The 19,208-nt window shown below is 39.4% G+C and overlaps 1 protein-coding gene across 2 annotated transcripts in view; it reads right to left on the bottom strand.

Moving 5' to 3' along the window:
- The window catches only part of mgll (monoglyceride lipase), a 58,047-nt gene extending 44,108 nt beyond the window's left edge, over positions 1-13,939 (bottom strand). The window contains exons 1-2 of one of the 2 annotated variants that reach the window (XM_061736735.1): positions 13,748-13,939; positions 8,890-9,037 (exon numbers count right to left, since the gene is read on the bottom strand). In XM_061736735.1, the coding sequence (XP_061592719.1) occupies positions 8,890-9,026 (137 nt within the window). In that variant the 5' untranslated portion in view covers positions 9,027-9,037; positions 13,748-13,939. Of the gene's footprint in view, positions 1-8,889; positions 9,337-13,747 lie in introns of those variants that run through there. The other variant, XM_061736734.1, reaches the window with a different exon arrangement.
- Between the last annotated feature and the right edge of the window lie 5,269 nt (positions 13,940-19,208).

The raw sequence follows: 19,208 nt of genomic DNA, 5'->3' as shown, positions 1-19,208 counted from the left end.
GGACGTCCTTAACTTCAACTGTCAATGAAAGGAGGATTTCAGCAACACCACACAACACGACTCATTGAAGCACCCCCATGTCCGTGCAAGGGGGTTTTACAGGCGTTGATGCATGTCTCCGTTACAAGAACCTCCATGAGGACAAAACATGTAACAACCCTGTTATAATAGGTGCGTTTCCATTAGCGGGGGTTCCTGGTTGACTTTTAGGGGCCGGATCATTGTAATGTCTCCATTACTAGCTGTGTTAGCTGTGTTGCTTGTTCAGTCAATGGTTCTTGTGTGGCGCTGAGACTAGGGGGGGAAATTGCCAAGGACCTCACAATACGCTACACATCACAATACTTGAGTCACGATACAATACGATATTGCGATATCCAAATTTTGCGATATATTGTGATTTTATACAGGACTGTCTCAGAAAATTAAAATATTGTGATAGAGTCCTTTATTTTCTGTAATGCAAAAATGTCATACATTCTGGATTCATTACAAATCAACTGAAATATTGCAAGCCTTTTATTATTTTAATATTGCTGATCATGGCTTACAGCTTAAGAAAACTCAAATATCCTATCTCAAAAAATTAGAATATTCTGGGAATCTTAATCTTAAACTGTAAGCCATAATCAGCAATATTAAAATAATAAAAGGCTTGCAATATTTCAGTTGATTTGTAATGAATCCAGAATGTATGACATTTTAGTTTTTTTTAATTGCATTACAGAAAATAAAGGACTTTATCACAATATTCTAATTTTCTGAGACAGTCCTGTACATAATTGACTGAAAACTGTAAAAGGCATTATGCATCTTAAAATCAGAGTTGCATGTACATCAGATTATAGTGATAATTCATGGGGCAAACTGAGTCAAAACAATTCAAATTATCCATGCTGTTTTATTGTAACTATACAAGCTAAAGTTACAACATATTTACATGTTTTTCACATTATTTATATAATATGAAATTAACATTAACAATATTATTTGAGCCCATGTATACAATAAAGTCGTACTGGATTTATAAAAGAAAATATTCAAATGTTGAATATCGATATCGAATCGGTCGGCAAAGTATCGCGATATATTGCCATATCGATATTTTGGCCCAGCCCTAATGGAGACACGCCGGCTAAACGGGCTGAGAAGGAGGTCGGCCCTCTTAGAAGTTCCTGTCTGGCGGGTTTTATGTGAAGCCCCGCTAATGGAAAAGCACCTTATAACAGCCTCCTAGTTTTAATCCTGTTTTGCTCCGTTAGCCCTTTACCTTCTTACAAACCACTTTATTTTCTTTTACACTTTTTATGCTGATATCATCGTTTTTCTCTTGTCTTACGTAAATTTAATTCTAACAGGCAAAGGTATTGCAAGACAAGCCGGACTGTTTCCATTCATTAGAATATTATTGTCAGTGGCTTTGTCAGTGCAAATATATCTACAGTATATACGCCTATGAGGGAAACTTCAACAGATCTATATGGCAATAGAAACCGTCACAATAAGTTATGGAAATCATAATTTGCAGCTCAACTTTATTAAGCCCAAAGGAAAATTATACATAATAAATCTTGATAGTCAATATATATTCTCACCCAGTTTAAATGTAAATGCCACAGCTGTTGATGGACTTATGCTGGAATCATTTCTCACAACTGTAACTGACTTCAAATCAGTTCTTGTCTGAGTCTCTTCCTCTCTAATTTACAGTGAACGATCACAGCTGGCACCTGGAATCGCCTACTCAGTTGATTTTATGGAAATACAAGTGTCCCTCATATTTTATGCATTCAGATGCTGAGCCATAATTGACTCCTGAGCGTGAGCTGGATGGGCACTTTTACATCAGAGGTCTTTTGTCTTTGTTAAGTATATCCTCCACCGACACAGTGGAAATGAGCAGCTGGGAAATTACATAGCCTGAAGAAGCGGAAACCCAAACGTAAAAAGGAAACTCCTCCAGGAACTGTGTGAAATTCATGAATGAATTTTCACAAACTTTGAGCTGACATTTGTGGCATTTTTGATGTGAACTCGTGTTTCTGGAAGATCTGTCAATCATCCTGCTTCAACTGAAAACATGTTCCCAGAGCTCAACAGATGTTTTTTTTTTAACTCACCGCTTCAGTGAAATCCCCAAGAAAACTCATTAGCACTCTTTGTTGTGATTTATCAGTTTCCTCCAACAAGTGAGAATTTTTTTTTAAAGTAGTGTCATGCAGACGAGGTATGTGGCGTTTAAATCCAACCACCACTGAAAACACAACAGTGAATGAGTTCTAGATTCTTTAGGAAACTTATGGCACTTTTCCACTAGTACCTACTCGGCTCGGCTCCGCTCGACTCTATACCTTTTTCAGGGTTTTTCTACTAGGTGAGTACCTCCTTTTATGAGACGTACTCCGTCGAGGTTCCAACCGAGCTGAGTCAGGCTGATAATGCAACGTCACCAGGCTGCAGGCCACTGGTTGGCCAGAGAGTAACGTCATGGATGAGTCTTAAGGATGAGTCTTAAGGCTGAGTTATGGTTCTGCGTCAAAACGACGCTGTGCCTACGGCATGTGGTACGCGTCGACGCGTACCACATGCCGTCACTGACGCCGTCACTGACGGGCACCTCCCAAAAATTGTAACTATGCGTCAAGGCGAAGCAGACCACACGCAGACCGAGAGGGCTGTGATTGGTTCACTTGGTAGCAATGCATTTCCGGTTTCCGGTTTGAAGCAGTTGTGAACTTTCAGCGCTCTTTTCTTCGTGTATGTGTGATTTTTTTTTTGTTTTGTTTTTTTGCACAATAGTTGTTCTTATCTCTTTGATTCACTGTGACCGGAAAAAGTCGGATAAACCATTAAGGAAAAGATCGCCAATTAGCGGTCACGGGGGGTACTGCACCGCGGCGAAATGGAGTGACGGAGAAGTCCGAAGGGTTTCACGACGGCATCACGGTGACGGTGTAGGCATGGCGTCGATTTGACGCAGAACCATAATTCAGGCTTTAAGCAACCACCTCACACCCACCATTTTAAAATACCCAGCTACAGCGGCCGCTACTTCTCTCGAGTGTTTCGTCTCACCGCCTGCAACCTTCTTTGGCTCTGTTCTTTAAACTTGCAAGTAAAAATTAGCTAAAGACCAAGCAACAAGTACACCATCTCCTGGATGTCCTCCGTTGTTGGGGTTGTGACCGGAGTTATAATTTATTAATGGATTTGATTTTTTTTCTAAGGCCACTGAAAGCAGATCAATTATTCATTTACTCCGTTCAAACTTGGTGATGGTAAACTAGATGTGTAGCCACACCTGCCCTGGGGCAAGCTGATGGAAAAATGGCAGCCAATACGCGCCTAATGGCCTCTCTGACCACCACCAGAACATTAATACAACATTCACACCAAGGACACAACGACAGATGACTGGAGGAGCAGAGTTCAAACCGCCAATCCTTCGATCATTGGAGGTGCTTGAGGAAAACGACATGCCTTTGACAAAGTTTAATTCCTTCTCGTGTGGTCATCTCCTCTGTTTTCTGAAGAACATTCAGGTTACCACCCGGCCATGATGCTATCCTGAAAACATTTTCTAGGTGATGGTTGGATTTCTACCAGTATTAAACAAACACACCACAACAACTACTTCCTTTTTGCATTCTTTGTCTGCTGGCTGCAGGTGCTTGCCCCTCGTTCTGGTCTGTAATCTCATTTCATACTTGATGTGTCGCAGTAAGTGTGCAAACCGTCCTGCTGGTTACTACGAAGGTCACGCTCGGCGTGGGGTCTTCCCCTCCATTCACTGTGGGATATTGTTCAACCCATTTCCATTTTCTTGTTAAGCAAACAGACCATGCTATAAACCGCCAGTCTTCTGTTAAACTGTGAACAGTCGGCTTTGCACTGTAGTTACAGAGCAAACAGCACCATGATCACCTACGTAGAAGTTAATAGTAATGGGGCTTTACTTTAAATAGATGGCTTAAGCTTTAAGTCTATAAACACCAAGGAATTGAGTGAACACACTGTAGAACGATGACAATGTGACGTGCTACAGAAAACCAGCACTAATGACCAGCACATGAAGTGAAACTTATAATTTCTTGGGCATGACAGATGTTTACATTTATTTAATTATGCACTGCTGGAATTGGAAAACTTTTTTAATCAATAAAAAAGGGCTTCTTGAAAAGATCACCTCCCACCTTTAATTCCATTATAACCAATACTCGATTTGTAAAAAAACAATCAGGGGGGATGGTGGATTTTATCATATGGGGACAGATAATTTGTAGCAGCAGTTAAATGCAGCCTTCTGTAAGCTTTAAATATCCACTGGGCTTACATTAAATACATCAAAACACAACAATAAAAAACAGTTTTCTGAACTGGGGGGCGCACAGGATAAGTAAAATGGATCACTGCAAAAACTCAAAGTCTTAACAAGAATATTTGTCTTATTTCTAGTTAAAATGTCTCATTTTAGTAAAAAAAATCTCATTACACTTAAAACAAGACTCATAACTGGAAAAAACAACAATTTTCACCTGTTTCAACTAGATTTTCACTTGAAATAAGATTTTTTTGCTTGTAATGAGAAGATAAATCTTGTCCCACTGGCAGATTTTCCTACTTATTTCAAGTGAAAATTTACCTGAAACAGGTGAAAATTGTCACATTTTTCTGGTGTTATTTTTCTGGTGATGGCTCTAAATGTTGAAATAGCAGTAAAACCACATTCATTGATAAAATGACACAAGGGATGGAATGGGGGGATGGCAGTTTTACAGAAGGGATGATTTTGACCGTTTTTATTTCAGGGGGGGTGCCATCCCCCCTCATGCCCCCTCAACTCGAGTACTGATTATAATCATACATAATTGTGAAATGCTCAGATGAAGCAAATTTTACACTGAATAAGCATCACATTGAGCCAGAATTTAAAAAAACAACAACATTGAAGCTTAAATTTTATGGATGTCTGATGCGTAAAACAGCTAACATTCCAACAGCTTATAAAACTAACAATAAAGCAGCTTCACCCAACTAACAAGCGCTGCGAGCCCAGCGAGACGAGTTTTACGAGTCTGAGTACAGAGAAGAATTTAAGCAGCTTTGGAAACTTCAAACGCAGCTCTTGAGCTTTTTTCCCACTTTAAATCCCTTGTTTTGTGAAGCTGCTGACTAAGAGACAGTAAAACCATCAACATATCTGATCTTGGCAGCTTGCGTGGAGCCATTCATGGTGCACAATGTAGAAATTCCCGAGCGCCTGCCGCTACTACGCCTGCTTACAGTTTTAGCACGTTCACTCGTCGACCTCCAGTGAAGAGAAAGCTCTTACATAACCCATCCGAGACTACAACTCTAAAAAAAAAAGTTACAACTGGGACTCTGGAGATATTTTAATCCGTCAGTGATTCAGCTTTTTACTTCAAAACAGCCCACAGCGGAGTGCTGCAAAAATTGCATTAGTTACTGTATTTATTTAATCAATCAGAGAAAATGGTGGGAAACGTTTTGATCTGCTTATATAATCCTAATGCCCTTTGATTTAAAAATATGAACACATGGGTGGATCCGTAGATTTTAGCTAATGCAGGATTCTGAGCATCAGCAAAATGACTTATCTGTGGTTTGTAAGCCGTTATGAGGCCCAAGTTAACTCAAAAACTCTAACCCAAGAAGGAATGACTGCAGAAGAAACACCCACATACATGGATATTACTGGAAACTGTCATCCCGGGTTTATGGGACAGTTGTGCAGGTCCGTCTGAGCCTGCGTGTGTCTCTGCGACTGCTGGGTGATTATTAATGTCCTGACTCCAGATGTGCTGTGGGTCGCCAGTTGCTGTCACACCACATTCCCCGCGGGCTCTCACCCGGCACGCAGCTGTGCAGCTTGTAAGCAAGCGGGACATCTGCACCGTGTTTCCTTCTCTGTTTTGTTTCCTGAACCGCCACGCGTCTGGAGGCTGCAGAGGTGTACTTAAAAAGCAAGATAACAAACACCACAGGGGCTTCCAACTAGGAATGGGCGATATTTTACCGTTCACGATATACCGTCAAAACAATTCCCCACGGTAAGAATTTGTCATCTCGCGGTAAAAACGATAAATTCCCGTTGATGACGTTTTTGTGTAAAGCTGATTTATGGTTCTGCGTTAAATCCACGCACAACGTACGTGAAGGAAGGAAGGAAGGAAGGAAGGAAGGAAGGAAGGAAGGAAGGAAGGAAGGAAGGAAGGAAGGAAGCAAGCAAGCAAGCAAGCAAGCAAGCAAGCAAGCAAGCAAGCAAGCAAGCAAGCAAGCAAGCAAGCAAGGAAGGAAGGAAGGAAGGAAGGAAGGAAGGATATGAGCCTGAAAGAAAGAAAGAAATGAGCCAGAAAGAAAGAAAGAAAGACAGAAAGAAAGAAAGAAAGAAAGAAAGAAAGAAAGAAAGAAAGAAAGAAAGAAAGAAAGAAAGAAAGAAAGAAAGAAAGAAAGAAAGAAAGAAAGAAAGAAAGAAAGAAAGAAAGAAAGAAAGAAAGAAAGAAAGAAAGAAAGAAAGAAAGAAAGAAAGTTTTGCAGTACAGGTGTACTAATTTAATTGGTTTTTATTAATTCAATTTAATTGGTGTAGTTTAGTAGCATTTAGTATCTTTTAGAGCAGTGTTTTGGGGGCTGCAAAGACTGAATGTGGTGATAGATTTATAGTTAAAAAGGTGGAGTTGAATTGGTATTTCTTTTATCGTCATTTTTATTGTTGTTGGGATAAATGCCAGAAATTATTGTGATACATTTTTTAGTCCATATCGCCCAGCCAGCCCTATTTCCAACAAGGGGTTGCGAAATATATTTAATAAGTAAACTAACCCAATATTAACTAGTGTTTGAGGTCATTTTAGCGGAGAAACACTTCCACAACAGAATGCTAAATGAGTCAGGATTTGATTTATTTTCCAGATGATTAAATTTGTTGTTCACTGGCCACGTAATGAAAAAGAAATCCCTTTCTTCATCATTCTTGGAAAGCAACATTTTAACCGCAAGAGGTTTTCTGTACAGATGAGCATCCGTACAGAAAACCACATGTCCATCTGTGTCCTCATGTGTCACTCTGAACCGTGAGGTACATGACGTTCCTGTTGCTGTCCTAGTCGTGCTGTTACATTTGTGTCAGGCACCGTTTTATGTGCAGGGTATGATTTTTACAACTCAAGGGTGCGCGGAGGAGTTTCTAGTGTAACGTAATGAGCAGAACAAGTCCATACCCATTCAACAATGCCCACAAAATGACAAAGAAAACTCATAAAGTGAACTGAACGAGTAGGTTTTTAAATGGGGTCACGACCCAACGTCAGTGAGGAGATTAACATAATTAGAAACGATTTTACGAGCATCTGTCACACAACCCTTCTTACAGAATGGTTTCTAATGATTTTTGTTTTCAGTTTCCTTTCTTCCCTGGTCCTATGAAGAGAACAGTACTCATCAGCCAGAACAACCAACTCCTCTAACTCCTGGGTCACTGGACGCTGAAGCCCCGCGAAACACAGCTGTCCGAGTGAACGAGTTGTCCCATATGAAGCGCCAGAGCGCTTGAGAAGCTCTGAGAAGCGATTGGCTGTTCTGCAAAAGATACGTGTCGGATCAATGTTTGCGTTCGACCCCAGCTGAGCCAAGGGAATTCATACACAGCAGATTGAACTGGCAGGAAGTAAGACATGAGAGTGGTTGAGAATCTGGTTAATTTTTGAAACAAAACACCACGAGCCGGCTCTGAAGTGTTTACACTGATGTTATTAAACTGTGGGGGCTGCAAAAGGTTTTTTATTTTAAGTGATTTAAGGAGCTGCTTGGTTTAGAAGTCAAAAAGTGCATTTTATTTGAGGTGTCCTTTTATATGTGGACTTTCATTGGGACTAACCTCCCATCTATCCACGACCCGTACCGGTCCAGGACCAGGAAACGGGCAGGTAGCATCTCTGCAGACCAAAACCTAAAGACTCAGAGACAGTTTCTTCCCCCAAGCTGTTGCTCTGATCAACTCTCATCACTCATAGAGTCTCAGAGTAATCGATCACTGTGCAATAATAATAATAACCACAATCATATGCTGTAACAATGCACCTTTCAATAACCATGTCTACCTCATACTTTCACTTTTTTTTAAATTGTATAGATGTTTATAAGAGCTGTCACTCTGATTCTGGACTTCCAGAAAACATGACAATATATGTGCATATAATCTAGAAAAATACCATCTGCTTCTCACATAAAGTAAAAAGTTTTGGGTAAACTAATAATCTCACGAATACACCAGAGCACAGCACTTGTTTCCCCCTCCAATATGGTGCCAGATGAATGAACTGTAGCACTTCAGTGGAAGGAAAGAAGTAGGAAAGGGAGTAAGGAAGGGAGAAAAGATGGAAGGGAGGAAAGAAGGGAGAAAAGATGGAAGGAAGGGAGAAAGGAAGGAAAGAATGGAGAAAATAAGGAAAGAAGGAAGGAAAAGCAAAGAAGGTAAAGGAACGAATGACGAAAGGGAGGTAGGAAGAAAAAGGAGGGGAAAAAAGAATTGGGTAATTTTGACCCAAAGACAGCACAAGGGTTAATAAAGTTAACCTGAACTTGTCTTAAAATGTAATACTGGACCTCGGTTGGTGGAAGATTTCCCGTATTTTTAAATCCAAAACTTGACAGGTATAGGCCTAGGTTTCAGTGCCACTAAACTGTCATCTGGGGTCATGTGACTCCATGACAGGAAACAAGCCATGTGGCCTCTATTACTTGCAACATCACAGATCATATGACAGCACTTAAAACGAAACCACATCTCTTCTTAAATTGTGTAGAGAACACCCATGACTGAAAGCAAACACCCACCCAACCCCCCCTTCCCTCCGGGCCCCCCCTGACCTTGGCGGGCCGGCCGGCTCCCAGTAGCGGCAGAACAGGTGCAGTCCGTCGGCGTTGACGACGTGCGGCAGCTCGGAGTAGGGGACTCCCTGCGGGCTCCTCCGCGGAGCGGCTCCCGCGGCTCCCGGCTCGGGCATGGGGGGCTGGTCTGCAAGAGAGAACCGGAGCAGAAGCGGGGTCAGCAGCAGGTCCTGCAGGTCCACCCGGAGGTCCCGCAGGTCCTCCCGCAGGTCCCGCAGGTCGCTGCCGTACAGCAGGCAGCCCAGCGCGGCCACCAGCGCGCAGCCGGCGGCGGCCGCGGCGTTCATCCTCCGCTGCTGCTGCTGCTGTTGTTTTTGTTAATTATTGTTGGTGTTTATTTGTTTTTCCGCGTGTTCCGGGTCTACATCGGAGCTGACAGCATATGTGGGTCGCTGCAGATCTGTTTAATCCCAGGCTCGGCTGCGCCAGAGTTGCGCGCACAGAAACACATGCGAGCGCACTGTTGTCAGCGCGTCTGCGGCCGCTGTTACGTCATCAGACCATATGCTCTGGCATCTGCATAGTCTCTCTACCTCTCTCTCTCTCTCTCTGCTGACACCTCTCCCTTCAAAGGGAAGTTTATTTATATACAGGACTGTCTCAGAAAATTAGAATATTGTGATAAAGTTCTTTATTTTCTGTAATGCAATTAAAAAAACAAAAATGTCATACCTTCTGGATTCATTACAAATCAACTGAAATATTGCAAGCCTTGTATTATTTTAATATTGCTGATTATGGTTTACAGTTTAAGATTAAGATTCCCAGAATATTCTAATTTTTTGAGATAGGATATTTGAGTTTTCTTAAGCTGTAAGCCATGATCAGCAATATTAAAATAATAAAAGGCTTGCAATATTTCAGTTGATTTGTAATGAATCCAGAATGTATGACATTTTTGTTTTTGTAATTGCATTACAGAAAATCACAATATTCTAATTTTCATAACTTCCTGACAGTCCTGTAGCACAATTCAACACAAGGTAATTCAAAGTGCTTTACATCGACATTAAAAGCGGCAAGACATAATTAGACAGTAAATAACAAATAAAATGAAATAAAATTATGAGAAAAGAAGGTAAAATAATAAAATCCTCTCATTCGCGTTTTTTTAGAAAGTATTTAATTTAAGAGTACGCTTAAATAACAAATAAATGAAATAAAATTATAAGAAAAGAGGTACAATAATAAAAAGCACAAGTTGTTAAAGTAAGGGCAACTCTGCCGCTACTGATTCAATCTGTGTTATTTTGGTCACAAATCATTCACAACTTGCCATCTAATAATAAACCTAGTAACTCTGGATAAATGCATCACCATCATCCTAAAAGTTCTGAACTCCCACCATTGCTTCCAAAGTAGTTGTCCAGACAGAAACACAATCTTTTATAGACCTCCAAAAAGCTAGAAACTGGTTAGGATGCTCTGTGTGTGCCTGTGCGTGTGTCATAGATCAGTGCCTTTATCTAGGCAAGACAAGTTTATTAGTATACCACAATTCAACACAAGGTAATTCAAAGTGCTTTACATCAACATTAAAAGCGGCAAGACACAATTAAACAGTAAATAACAAATAAAATGATAAGAAAAGAGGTAAAATAATAAAAAGCACAAGTTGTTAAAATTAAGGGTAGAAGAGTACAGCAGGTAAGTATTTAATTTAAGAGTACGCATCAGTAAACAGTAATTTTTTTATCCTGATTTAAAGGAGCTGACAGATGGAGCAGACCTCAGGTCTACAGGAAGTTTGTTCCACCGGTGAGGAGCAGAATAACTGAACGCTGCCTCACCTTGCTTGGTTCTGGTTCTTGGGAACCACAACAAACCAGATCCAGATGAACCTCAGGGGTCTGGGAGCTTCATAGGAACTAACAGATCAACCATGTATTTTGGTCCAAGACCATTCAGGTCTTTGTAGACCAGCAGTAAGATTTTAAACTCTATCCTTTGACTCACTGACCAATGTAATGTGGTCCAGTTTCCTTGTGTTCTTAAGGACTAAGCAGGTTTCATTGTCAGACTATGAAGTGCACACACAGAAATGCATTGTTCTGACTGTCTCCAAATGACAAAGGCCTTACAAACACAAGGAAACTGGACCATATTACACCGGTCATGAAATCACTACACTGGCTTCCAGTGAGTCAAAGGATAGAGTTTAAAATCTTACTGCTGGTCTACAAAGACCTGAATGGTCTTGGACCAAAATACATGCTGGATCTGTTAGTTCCTATGAAACTCCCAGACCCCTGAGGTTCATCTGGATCTGGTTTGTTGTGGTTCCCAAGAACCAGAACCAAGCAAGGTGACGCAGCGTTCAGTTATTCTGCTCCTCACCGGTGGAACAAACTTCCTGTAGACCTGAGGTCTGCTCCAACTGTCAGCTCCTTTAAATCAGGGTTAAAAACATTACTGTTTACTGACGCGTAGTCCTAAATTAAATACCTGCCGTACTCTACTGCCCTTACTTTTTAACAACCTGTGCTTTTTATTTATTTTACCTTTTCTTATCATTTTATTTGTTATTTACTGTTTAATTGTGTCTTGCCGCTCTTAATGTCGATGTAAAGCACTTTGAATTACCTTGTGTTGAATTGTGCTCTACAAATAAACTTGTCTTGCCTAGATAAAGGCACTGATCTATGACACACGCACAGACAACCAGTTTCTAGCTTTTTGGAGGTCTATAAATGATTGTGTTTCTGTCTGGACAACTATTTTGGAAGCAATGGTGGGAGTTCAGACCTTTTAGGATGATGGTGATGCATTTATCCAGAGTTACTAGGTTTATTATTAGATGGCAAGTTGTGAATGATTTGTGACCAAAATAACACAGATCGAAGCAGTTTCGAGTGACAACGGATCCATTTTCAACAAAATGGCAATTAGTGTCAGCTTTTAGGGCGATCTGCCTATACATCAAAATCAATAGGCTTCATTGCTCTCACTAGTTTGACATTAAACAGGAAGTACGTTTAGTTGCAGTTCCTCAACTGACCACTGAGGGTTACCTCTAGAAATGATCTCCTCTTTATGGATTGCCATGTTAAAATGACTATTTTTGACACAAACAGCCTGGTTAAAAAAAGGTTTCTGTCCCTACAGGTAGATTTCAGAAATGCACGACAACTGAGGGGTGTGTTTTTTTCATCTTTAAAAAGAAAAAAGCAGCCTGAAGCAGTTGAATTGGTGCACAGGTGAAGACTGCTGGTTATGGTTAACTGGAGGACAGATGGACTGTCTCTAGCCTATCAGCTTCTACCTTCAACTGCTGGGTCCTCCAGTTGAACAAGTTCTCATGTTGGATCTTGTTAGGAGCCTTCCAAGTTGACAAACTGGAAAACGAACCAACATCCGAAACTAATCCCATTTTATTGAGGGAGTGTCCAGTTAAGACTAGTGTAAACGTTGCTGAGCTCAATGCTGCATTAGACACATGTGAGGAACAAAAAGGATTAAAATTTCATGAAAAAATTAACATTTCTGACTTTATAAAATATGTCATCATAACTCAGAAATTCTGCCATTATAAACTCACACCTTTCCAAGAAAACTCTTCTGGATCTTTTGGATGATAAAATAATTTTACAAGGGAAAGCAAGTACATTTTTTCTCCCTAAATACTGTATATTGAGGTTGAACTAGGGGACCCAAGTGTCTGGACCCTGAATAGTCTGAAAACAGCCCCTGCACACAAACATACAACTGTTTACTGTACCTATATAAACTCTGAGCAGAAATCCCTCTTCCTAATTCTCTCTAGTTCTCAGTACTAAAAGGTTTGCTGCACACATACAGCAACACTTCCTGCTCCAACACTGAAGCACAACAGACACACCTCCCTCTCCAGCTCTTTCATATGGAATCAGGTCCAGCTGGAAACACGCTGGAAAAGGCGACATAACGCTGAGGCAGAGACAGCATTACAATGAACGGTATGCAGCACCTGCCACAGCACCGACACCAGCAATAATAAATAGCCCTGGAGAAGCTGCTTCCCTCAGGTGATCCGGTGTCGTCTTTCAGCTCTAGTGACCTAATAGTGTATATATATATATATATATATATATATATATATATATATATATATATATATATATATATATATATATATATATATATATATATATATATATATATATATATATATATATATATAATATATATATATATATAGGTTATAGCCACTAATAACTAATAAGTACACGAAAGGCTTTTTTATTGCCATCGTCAGGTTTATTCTCATTCGTCGCTCACGTCTGTGCGGGATCACAACAGAGCGCATCGGTTCATTTTCATGAAGTGAAAACGACATCGCACATATGGGAATAATGGTTATTATTACTATAATCCTGTGTGAATGGATCCTTGCAGGAAAATCCTTTTATGGCCAGCGTGCGTAAAACCGTGCTTTTGTTTGCGCTGCAATCAAACATTCCCGTTTTCACTGAACAGTAGATTTTACAGTGGCTCGCTTTTATGATGAAATAAACGACATCTATGAGAGTCTCTCTACTTAAAATGTCATTATAGTCGTTTAATGAATCGATATGTTTCATTTGGCTGCATCTTTAACGGTGCGTGCAGAGGAGTCGGGCATGTCAACGCGCAGAACCATAACGGTACGCTGATATAAGGTAAAAAAAAAAACTATTATAAAATCGCAGAAGAAAACAGAAACAGAAAAGATTTGCACATCTACAATTAAGGTTCCGTGGAGATTAAAACGGAAGGAGGATGCACTGATGATGGAAAGGTCCATGCTGTCCCACAGACGCAAGTCCAAGTCATAAAATGTATATTTAGAATAACCCTAAGATTATGAAGATGAACCAACCTGCACAGGCGCGTCTGCAGAGAACTTTCAGCTTCAGTTTCTCCTCCTTCTCCCTCTCTGGAAGTCGCTCTCCTCTCCCAACCCAAGACAAAAATGCAGTTGGCGATGTTTGGAGAGAAACTAAATAAGTCTTAGCACTCACACACCCTTTTGTATCCCCCTCTCTCTCTTCCTCTCTGTCTGATCGCTTCCTCCCCGTCTCCGATGCAGATGATTTATCGCTCATTTACTTCTCATTTACTGTCAATGGCGAAAAAAAAAAAAATAGGACAGCACGCTTGATTCCGCATGGTTCACATCGTTGCATACCAAACTCATGATATGTATCTATTTCTAGCAGCCAGCTTATCATGACTTACTCTCAACTTTCTCTCAACTTTATGCCTGTTGAAATACAACTCTGTTCAATCCAATATATTTCGGTGGAACAGAATTAAATCCCGTCCAGTTATAATCCAGAAACGAAGTGCTTTGACCCTCTTCTTCTCCCACTTGTCTCATTTAGTTAGAAAACTGCCTGCATGGACACTGGGAGACTTTAAAGCACATTTTAGGGGGACCATGGAGGACAATAACCACATTTCTAACTAATACAGTTCATTAAATACATCTGTCAGCCAACACTAACATATGAAGGAACTGCATCTCTGTCTGTAAACACGAAGCAATTGATACAAATGTTTTAAAGCTGCAATTTAACTAATAGCCAATAGGCGGCGACACATGCGCAGAATGCGAAAGCAGATTGTGCAGACGGGTTGCTGAGCGTCTGCAGCTGAGGGCAGAGGTGGTAGAGTAGCCAAAGATTGTACTCAAGTAAAAGTACTGTTACTTCAGAATAATATGACTCAAGTACAAGTAAAAAGTAGTCATCCAAATAATTACTTGAGTAAAAGTAAAAAAGTACTTGGTGAAAAAACTACTAAGTACTGAGTAACTGTTGAGTAACGTCTGATTTATTTTTTTTAACACAACCATTCAAACAGACAAAAGTACAAAATAATCATCTTCAGGCAAATTAAATCAATAAAATAATAAAATACATTAAAATTAATAAAAAATAAAAAATAGCTTAAATTAAAATAATCTTAAAGTAAATTCAAGTACTTTAATAAAAAATAAAATAATAACAGAATAAAAAAATAAATTAAGCACAAGTAGCACAAAATTTCAAGCCTTTGTACTTTTCTTTTTTAACCAGGCAGAACTAGAACAAGCCCATGAACTCATGGAAACTCTGTGTGTGTTTGAGTCTGTGTAAATGTGACAAAACATGCTAAAACAAACATTTTTCCCAAAGAATCACCCAGTGATGTCATGAGATTTACGGGTACGTGGATAAAAGGGATAAACGAAAAGTAACAGCTCAACGTAGCCTAATGTAGCGGAGTAAGAGTAACAGTTTCTCCTTCACAAATCTACTCAAGTAAAAGTATAAAGTATAGTGATTCAAAACTACTCCTAAAAGTACAAAATTTCCCAAAACTTACTCAAGTAATTGTAATGGAGTAAATGTAACTCGTTACTACCCAGCTCTGGCGGAGGGTGCATGAAAGCAGAGCGCAGAAGTCCAGAAGTGCCACTCAATATTTTGTTTAAGCCCTATATGGTTAGTATGATTTCTGTTATTTGGGGTTATCATATTTTATTTTACATTCATTTACGGTTGTTGCATACTTATTTCTAATTAAAAAGTTCCAAGCATCACCTCTGGGAACATCCAGGAGCAGCTGATTAATAGTCCTCTTAATCTTTTCTACGTGGAGTATGAGGTTTTAATAGTTCACACAAATGGGGTGGAGCCAAGCTTTTGAGGCATTTTGAAACCAGTAATAGAAGTTTGAATGGGATCCTGAAATATATGAAATATAAAGAATTACAATAATCCAAACGAGAGGCATTAAAAGCATGGATAACTCCCTCAAAGTCCTGTGAAGGGAGGCAGGCAGGCCTTCACCTTACTGAGAAGTTTTAGTTGAACGTGACGACTGTGCGAATTTGTTTATCAAACTGAAATACTTGGAGGGGACACAGCTGAGGAGTATAGGCCTACATTAACACAGAAGCTCCTGTTTGGTGGGTAGGATCATTTCAGGACTGCCTCTTTAATATCAACACGCTGCTCAAAACGTGATAGCAAATGTTGTGATCTACTGTATGAAACGCAGCTGATCGGTCCAACAGCAGATTGACAGCAGATTTCCCTGAATCCACAGTAATAAGCAGGTAATTTAAAACTTTTAATAGGACTGTTTCTGTGATGTGGTGTAACTTAGAAGTTCTCAGACAGACCATTTAAGTCAAGATATGACTGCAATGGATTATAAACGACCCTTCCCAAGAGCTTAGATAGAAAATAGGGCTGTAGTTAGGAATGACAGAGGAATCCATGCTATTGTTTTTGATGAGGGGCTGGACCACAACCAGACATCACTGAAGAATTTATGAAATCCACAACACGTGATGCGGTGGTATTAGAAACATCCTTAAAAAGACGAGGTGGGAGCTGTCTGAGGGACAGTGAGATGGCCGCATGTGCTGGAAAAAAGAAACTGGTTGAAAACTCTGAAAGACTGACGATCATTCAGGAGGAGTAGCAGGATCAGAGACAGAAGGAGCAACAGATGATCTGATCACAGAAATCCTTTCCTTGGAAAATAAAAGAAATGTGTCACAAAGAGCAGGTAAAGGCAATATACCATCTGAGAGGCAGGAATTCAAGAGAGAATTTAGTTGCTGGTTAGTTGTCTGTTGTACATTCAAAGAGTTGGAGGGATGGGGGATTATTCAAACATCGGACCATTGGTCAGTAGACTGCAGCTGTGTTAGATTTACGTGCCAAATCTACTTGTTTACAGCAGGTTTAAGGCCCTGCAGGACTTCTATTTATGGCGTTTAATTCACAGCTCGCATGCCAAAAATGCTAAATACTTAAAGTAATGACACAGTAGCTAATTGTTAATATTATTGCTATCCACAAAAAATAAAAGAGAAGAAGAAACAGAAATATTCCCTTAACTATGCATACATTTGTGTCTTTATTTAGTTTTGCCAGATGAGGTACTGTACAAATCCACCCTGTATACAGTATATGTTATGGATGTGAATTGTGGCAATGGAAACCAAAACTGAAAAGCAGATAACCCCCCCCCCCCCCCCCCTAAATCATTTTGTTGTGGATTTTAAGTTAAATCAGTGAAATCGTCTTCAGTTTTAACTGACTGGTGGTTTAAGCCTGAGATCATCTTGGTTTTGGTCCTCAGTTTGAACCAAAAAGGGAAATTTCAAAAAGGGAAATTTCACACGACAAAGATCTAGAAAAGTGCTCAAACTCAGTTTGCAAAGGCTGAATTACTGCTGAAGTTCATCATTTAGAACAACCACTGTCAAAGTTGTTGGTTTTTGATATGAAAATATAAATTAAGGCAAATCAAATGTTCCAAACTTTTGAATCACATCAAACAAGTTTTTTTGTTTTGTTTTTTTTATGAAGAGAAAAATATATTCTCTCACAACAGACAACCTGACAAGTTGCAGAAAAGGAGCCACTTAAAAGTAGCTGTAATCCTTGTCCTTGCTGACCTCTAGTGGATCCAGCCGTCGATAGTCTTTGTATGTTGTTGAGAGTGGCGAATAAATCAAAAACAGCTGGAAATTTGAATGTTTTAGCAAATACTTGGTCTGTTTGACGTGCAATGAATCCCAGAGAAACATTTTTTTAAGTAAATAGTCCGAGAAGGCTTGAGGTTTGGTTTTCTGCCAGAGGACAAAAAAGGCATTTCGATAATTTTTCTTCTTTTTACCAGAAGATCAACCACTAAATATGATTCATTGTGTTCCTGCTCTGATAAACAATGACTCATCATACCTGGTTTTGGTTAACACAACACTGTAGAGGTTGCACAAGTTTGTAGAGGACACTAGAAATAAAACTCTTCCCACTTCTTTAGATGCATAAGATTCATAAAAACAGGGCACAGGTCCAAAGATGATTGAAAAAGCATGTTTTTGCACTTATGTCCATATTTGGTGATGGGCTGTGTGATTGCTCTCAATGAAATATGACAAGAAAAGAGAAAATCTCGCCTCAACGTAATTAGTTTCATCCTTTTACATGTTTTCAGAATCTTCTGAGGTTTTTCTGTTGTTGCCTTTGAAAATGAATCATTCTTCATTGGATGTATCCAGAAAACACACGAGCTTTCCAAATGTATGATCCCTCACCTGAGTAGGAGAATCAATTTTGCCACGCTATGTCGTCATATTTATTTCTCATGTAAAAGTTTATTTACATTTTTTTTTCAGATTTTCATGAATAAAAACCTCCATGATGGCATAATGTCAAGAATTACAATGCAATATATATTTTTTTACAAACATTCAATGTTGTCCACAGATGTGTTACAGCAGAATAGGAATCCATGTTCTTGGTGGAGATTTTCTGTCTTCCAGGTCACAAAAACCCTAAAAGCTAAATAGAAAGCAGCTGTACTTCTCTTCCTTGGTCCTTGAGTACGTTTCAGTTCTCGTACTTCTTCACTTTTAACTGTCTGATGGGATGTTTTGGATTTAGCTGTTGGGACAGTCATACGTTGAGATTCATTGAAGGTTCATGCGTGTCACTGACCCACCGAACCCTCTGTGGGTTCATTGACGAGGACCTCGCTGAGGTCAGTAACGGTGACCCTAATGATCCGCAGGAGGAGCGGATGGACCAGGGACATGAATGTGACTTCAAATAATTACAAAATATGAAAGAGTCGGCAACAACTTATAACCCACATTGGTTCTAGAACACACTCATATTCTGTTCATTCAGTCAAAACTATTAAAATTCCATGATCTTGTAAAATATTATATGTCAATAATCCCATTTAAAGCATTCAACAAATTACTACCAAGTAACATACAAGATTTTTTTCACAGTTCAAGAGAGAACTTTGAAAGAATTTGAGAGGATATGGTGATTTTAAAATACCTAAAGTTCGGACTACTCGTAAAAGTTTTTGTGTGTCTGTATGTGGTGTGTGACTTTGGAACAGTCTGGATATCCAACACAAGCAATGCCAAAATATCCACAGATTTAAATTGCTACTGTATATAAACACATGGTCTGGTCAAATTTTAAAGAGAGTGGGTGGTAACACTATGTTAAATCAACTTCGGTCTTGAAATGATTGTGTAATTGTTGTTCCTCATTTAGTAAGTATGTATTGTCCATTACCTTCTGGTACTGTTGTTCTTACCATTGCTGGTATTTATTATAAATATAAGTTATTGGTGTATTATAAATATAAGTTAACGGTTAACTGTCACCCGTGGTGACAATATATATTGTTCCTGGATTTGCGCACATTGTGGTTGCAAAATGCATGTGCATTTTGCAACCACAATGTGTGTAAATTTAGGTGAGGTGAACTGTAGAATAATTTTTATTATAATTTGATATAGGTCTTTTGTT

This window comes from Cololabis saira, chromosome 12, assembly GCF_033807715.1.
Source record: "Cololabis saira isolate AMF1-May2022 chromosome 12, fColSai1.1, whole genome shotgun sequence".
In the NCBI taxonomy this organism is placed as follows: Eukaryota; Metazoa; Chordata; class Actinopteri; order Beloniformes; family Belonidae; genus Cololabis; species Cololabis saira.
Note: the sequence above shows the minus strand (reverse complement) of the source record. Positions and strands in the feature narration are given on the sequence as shown.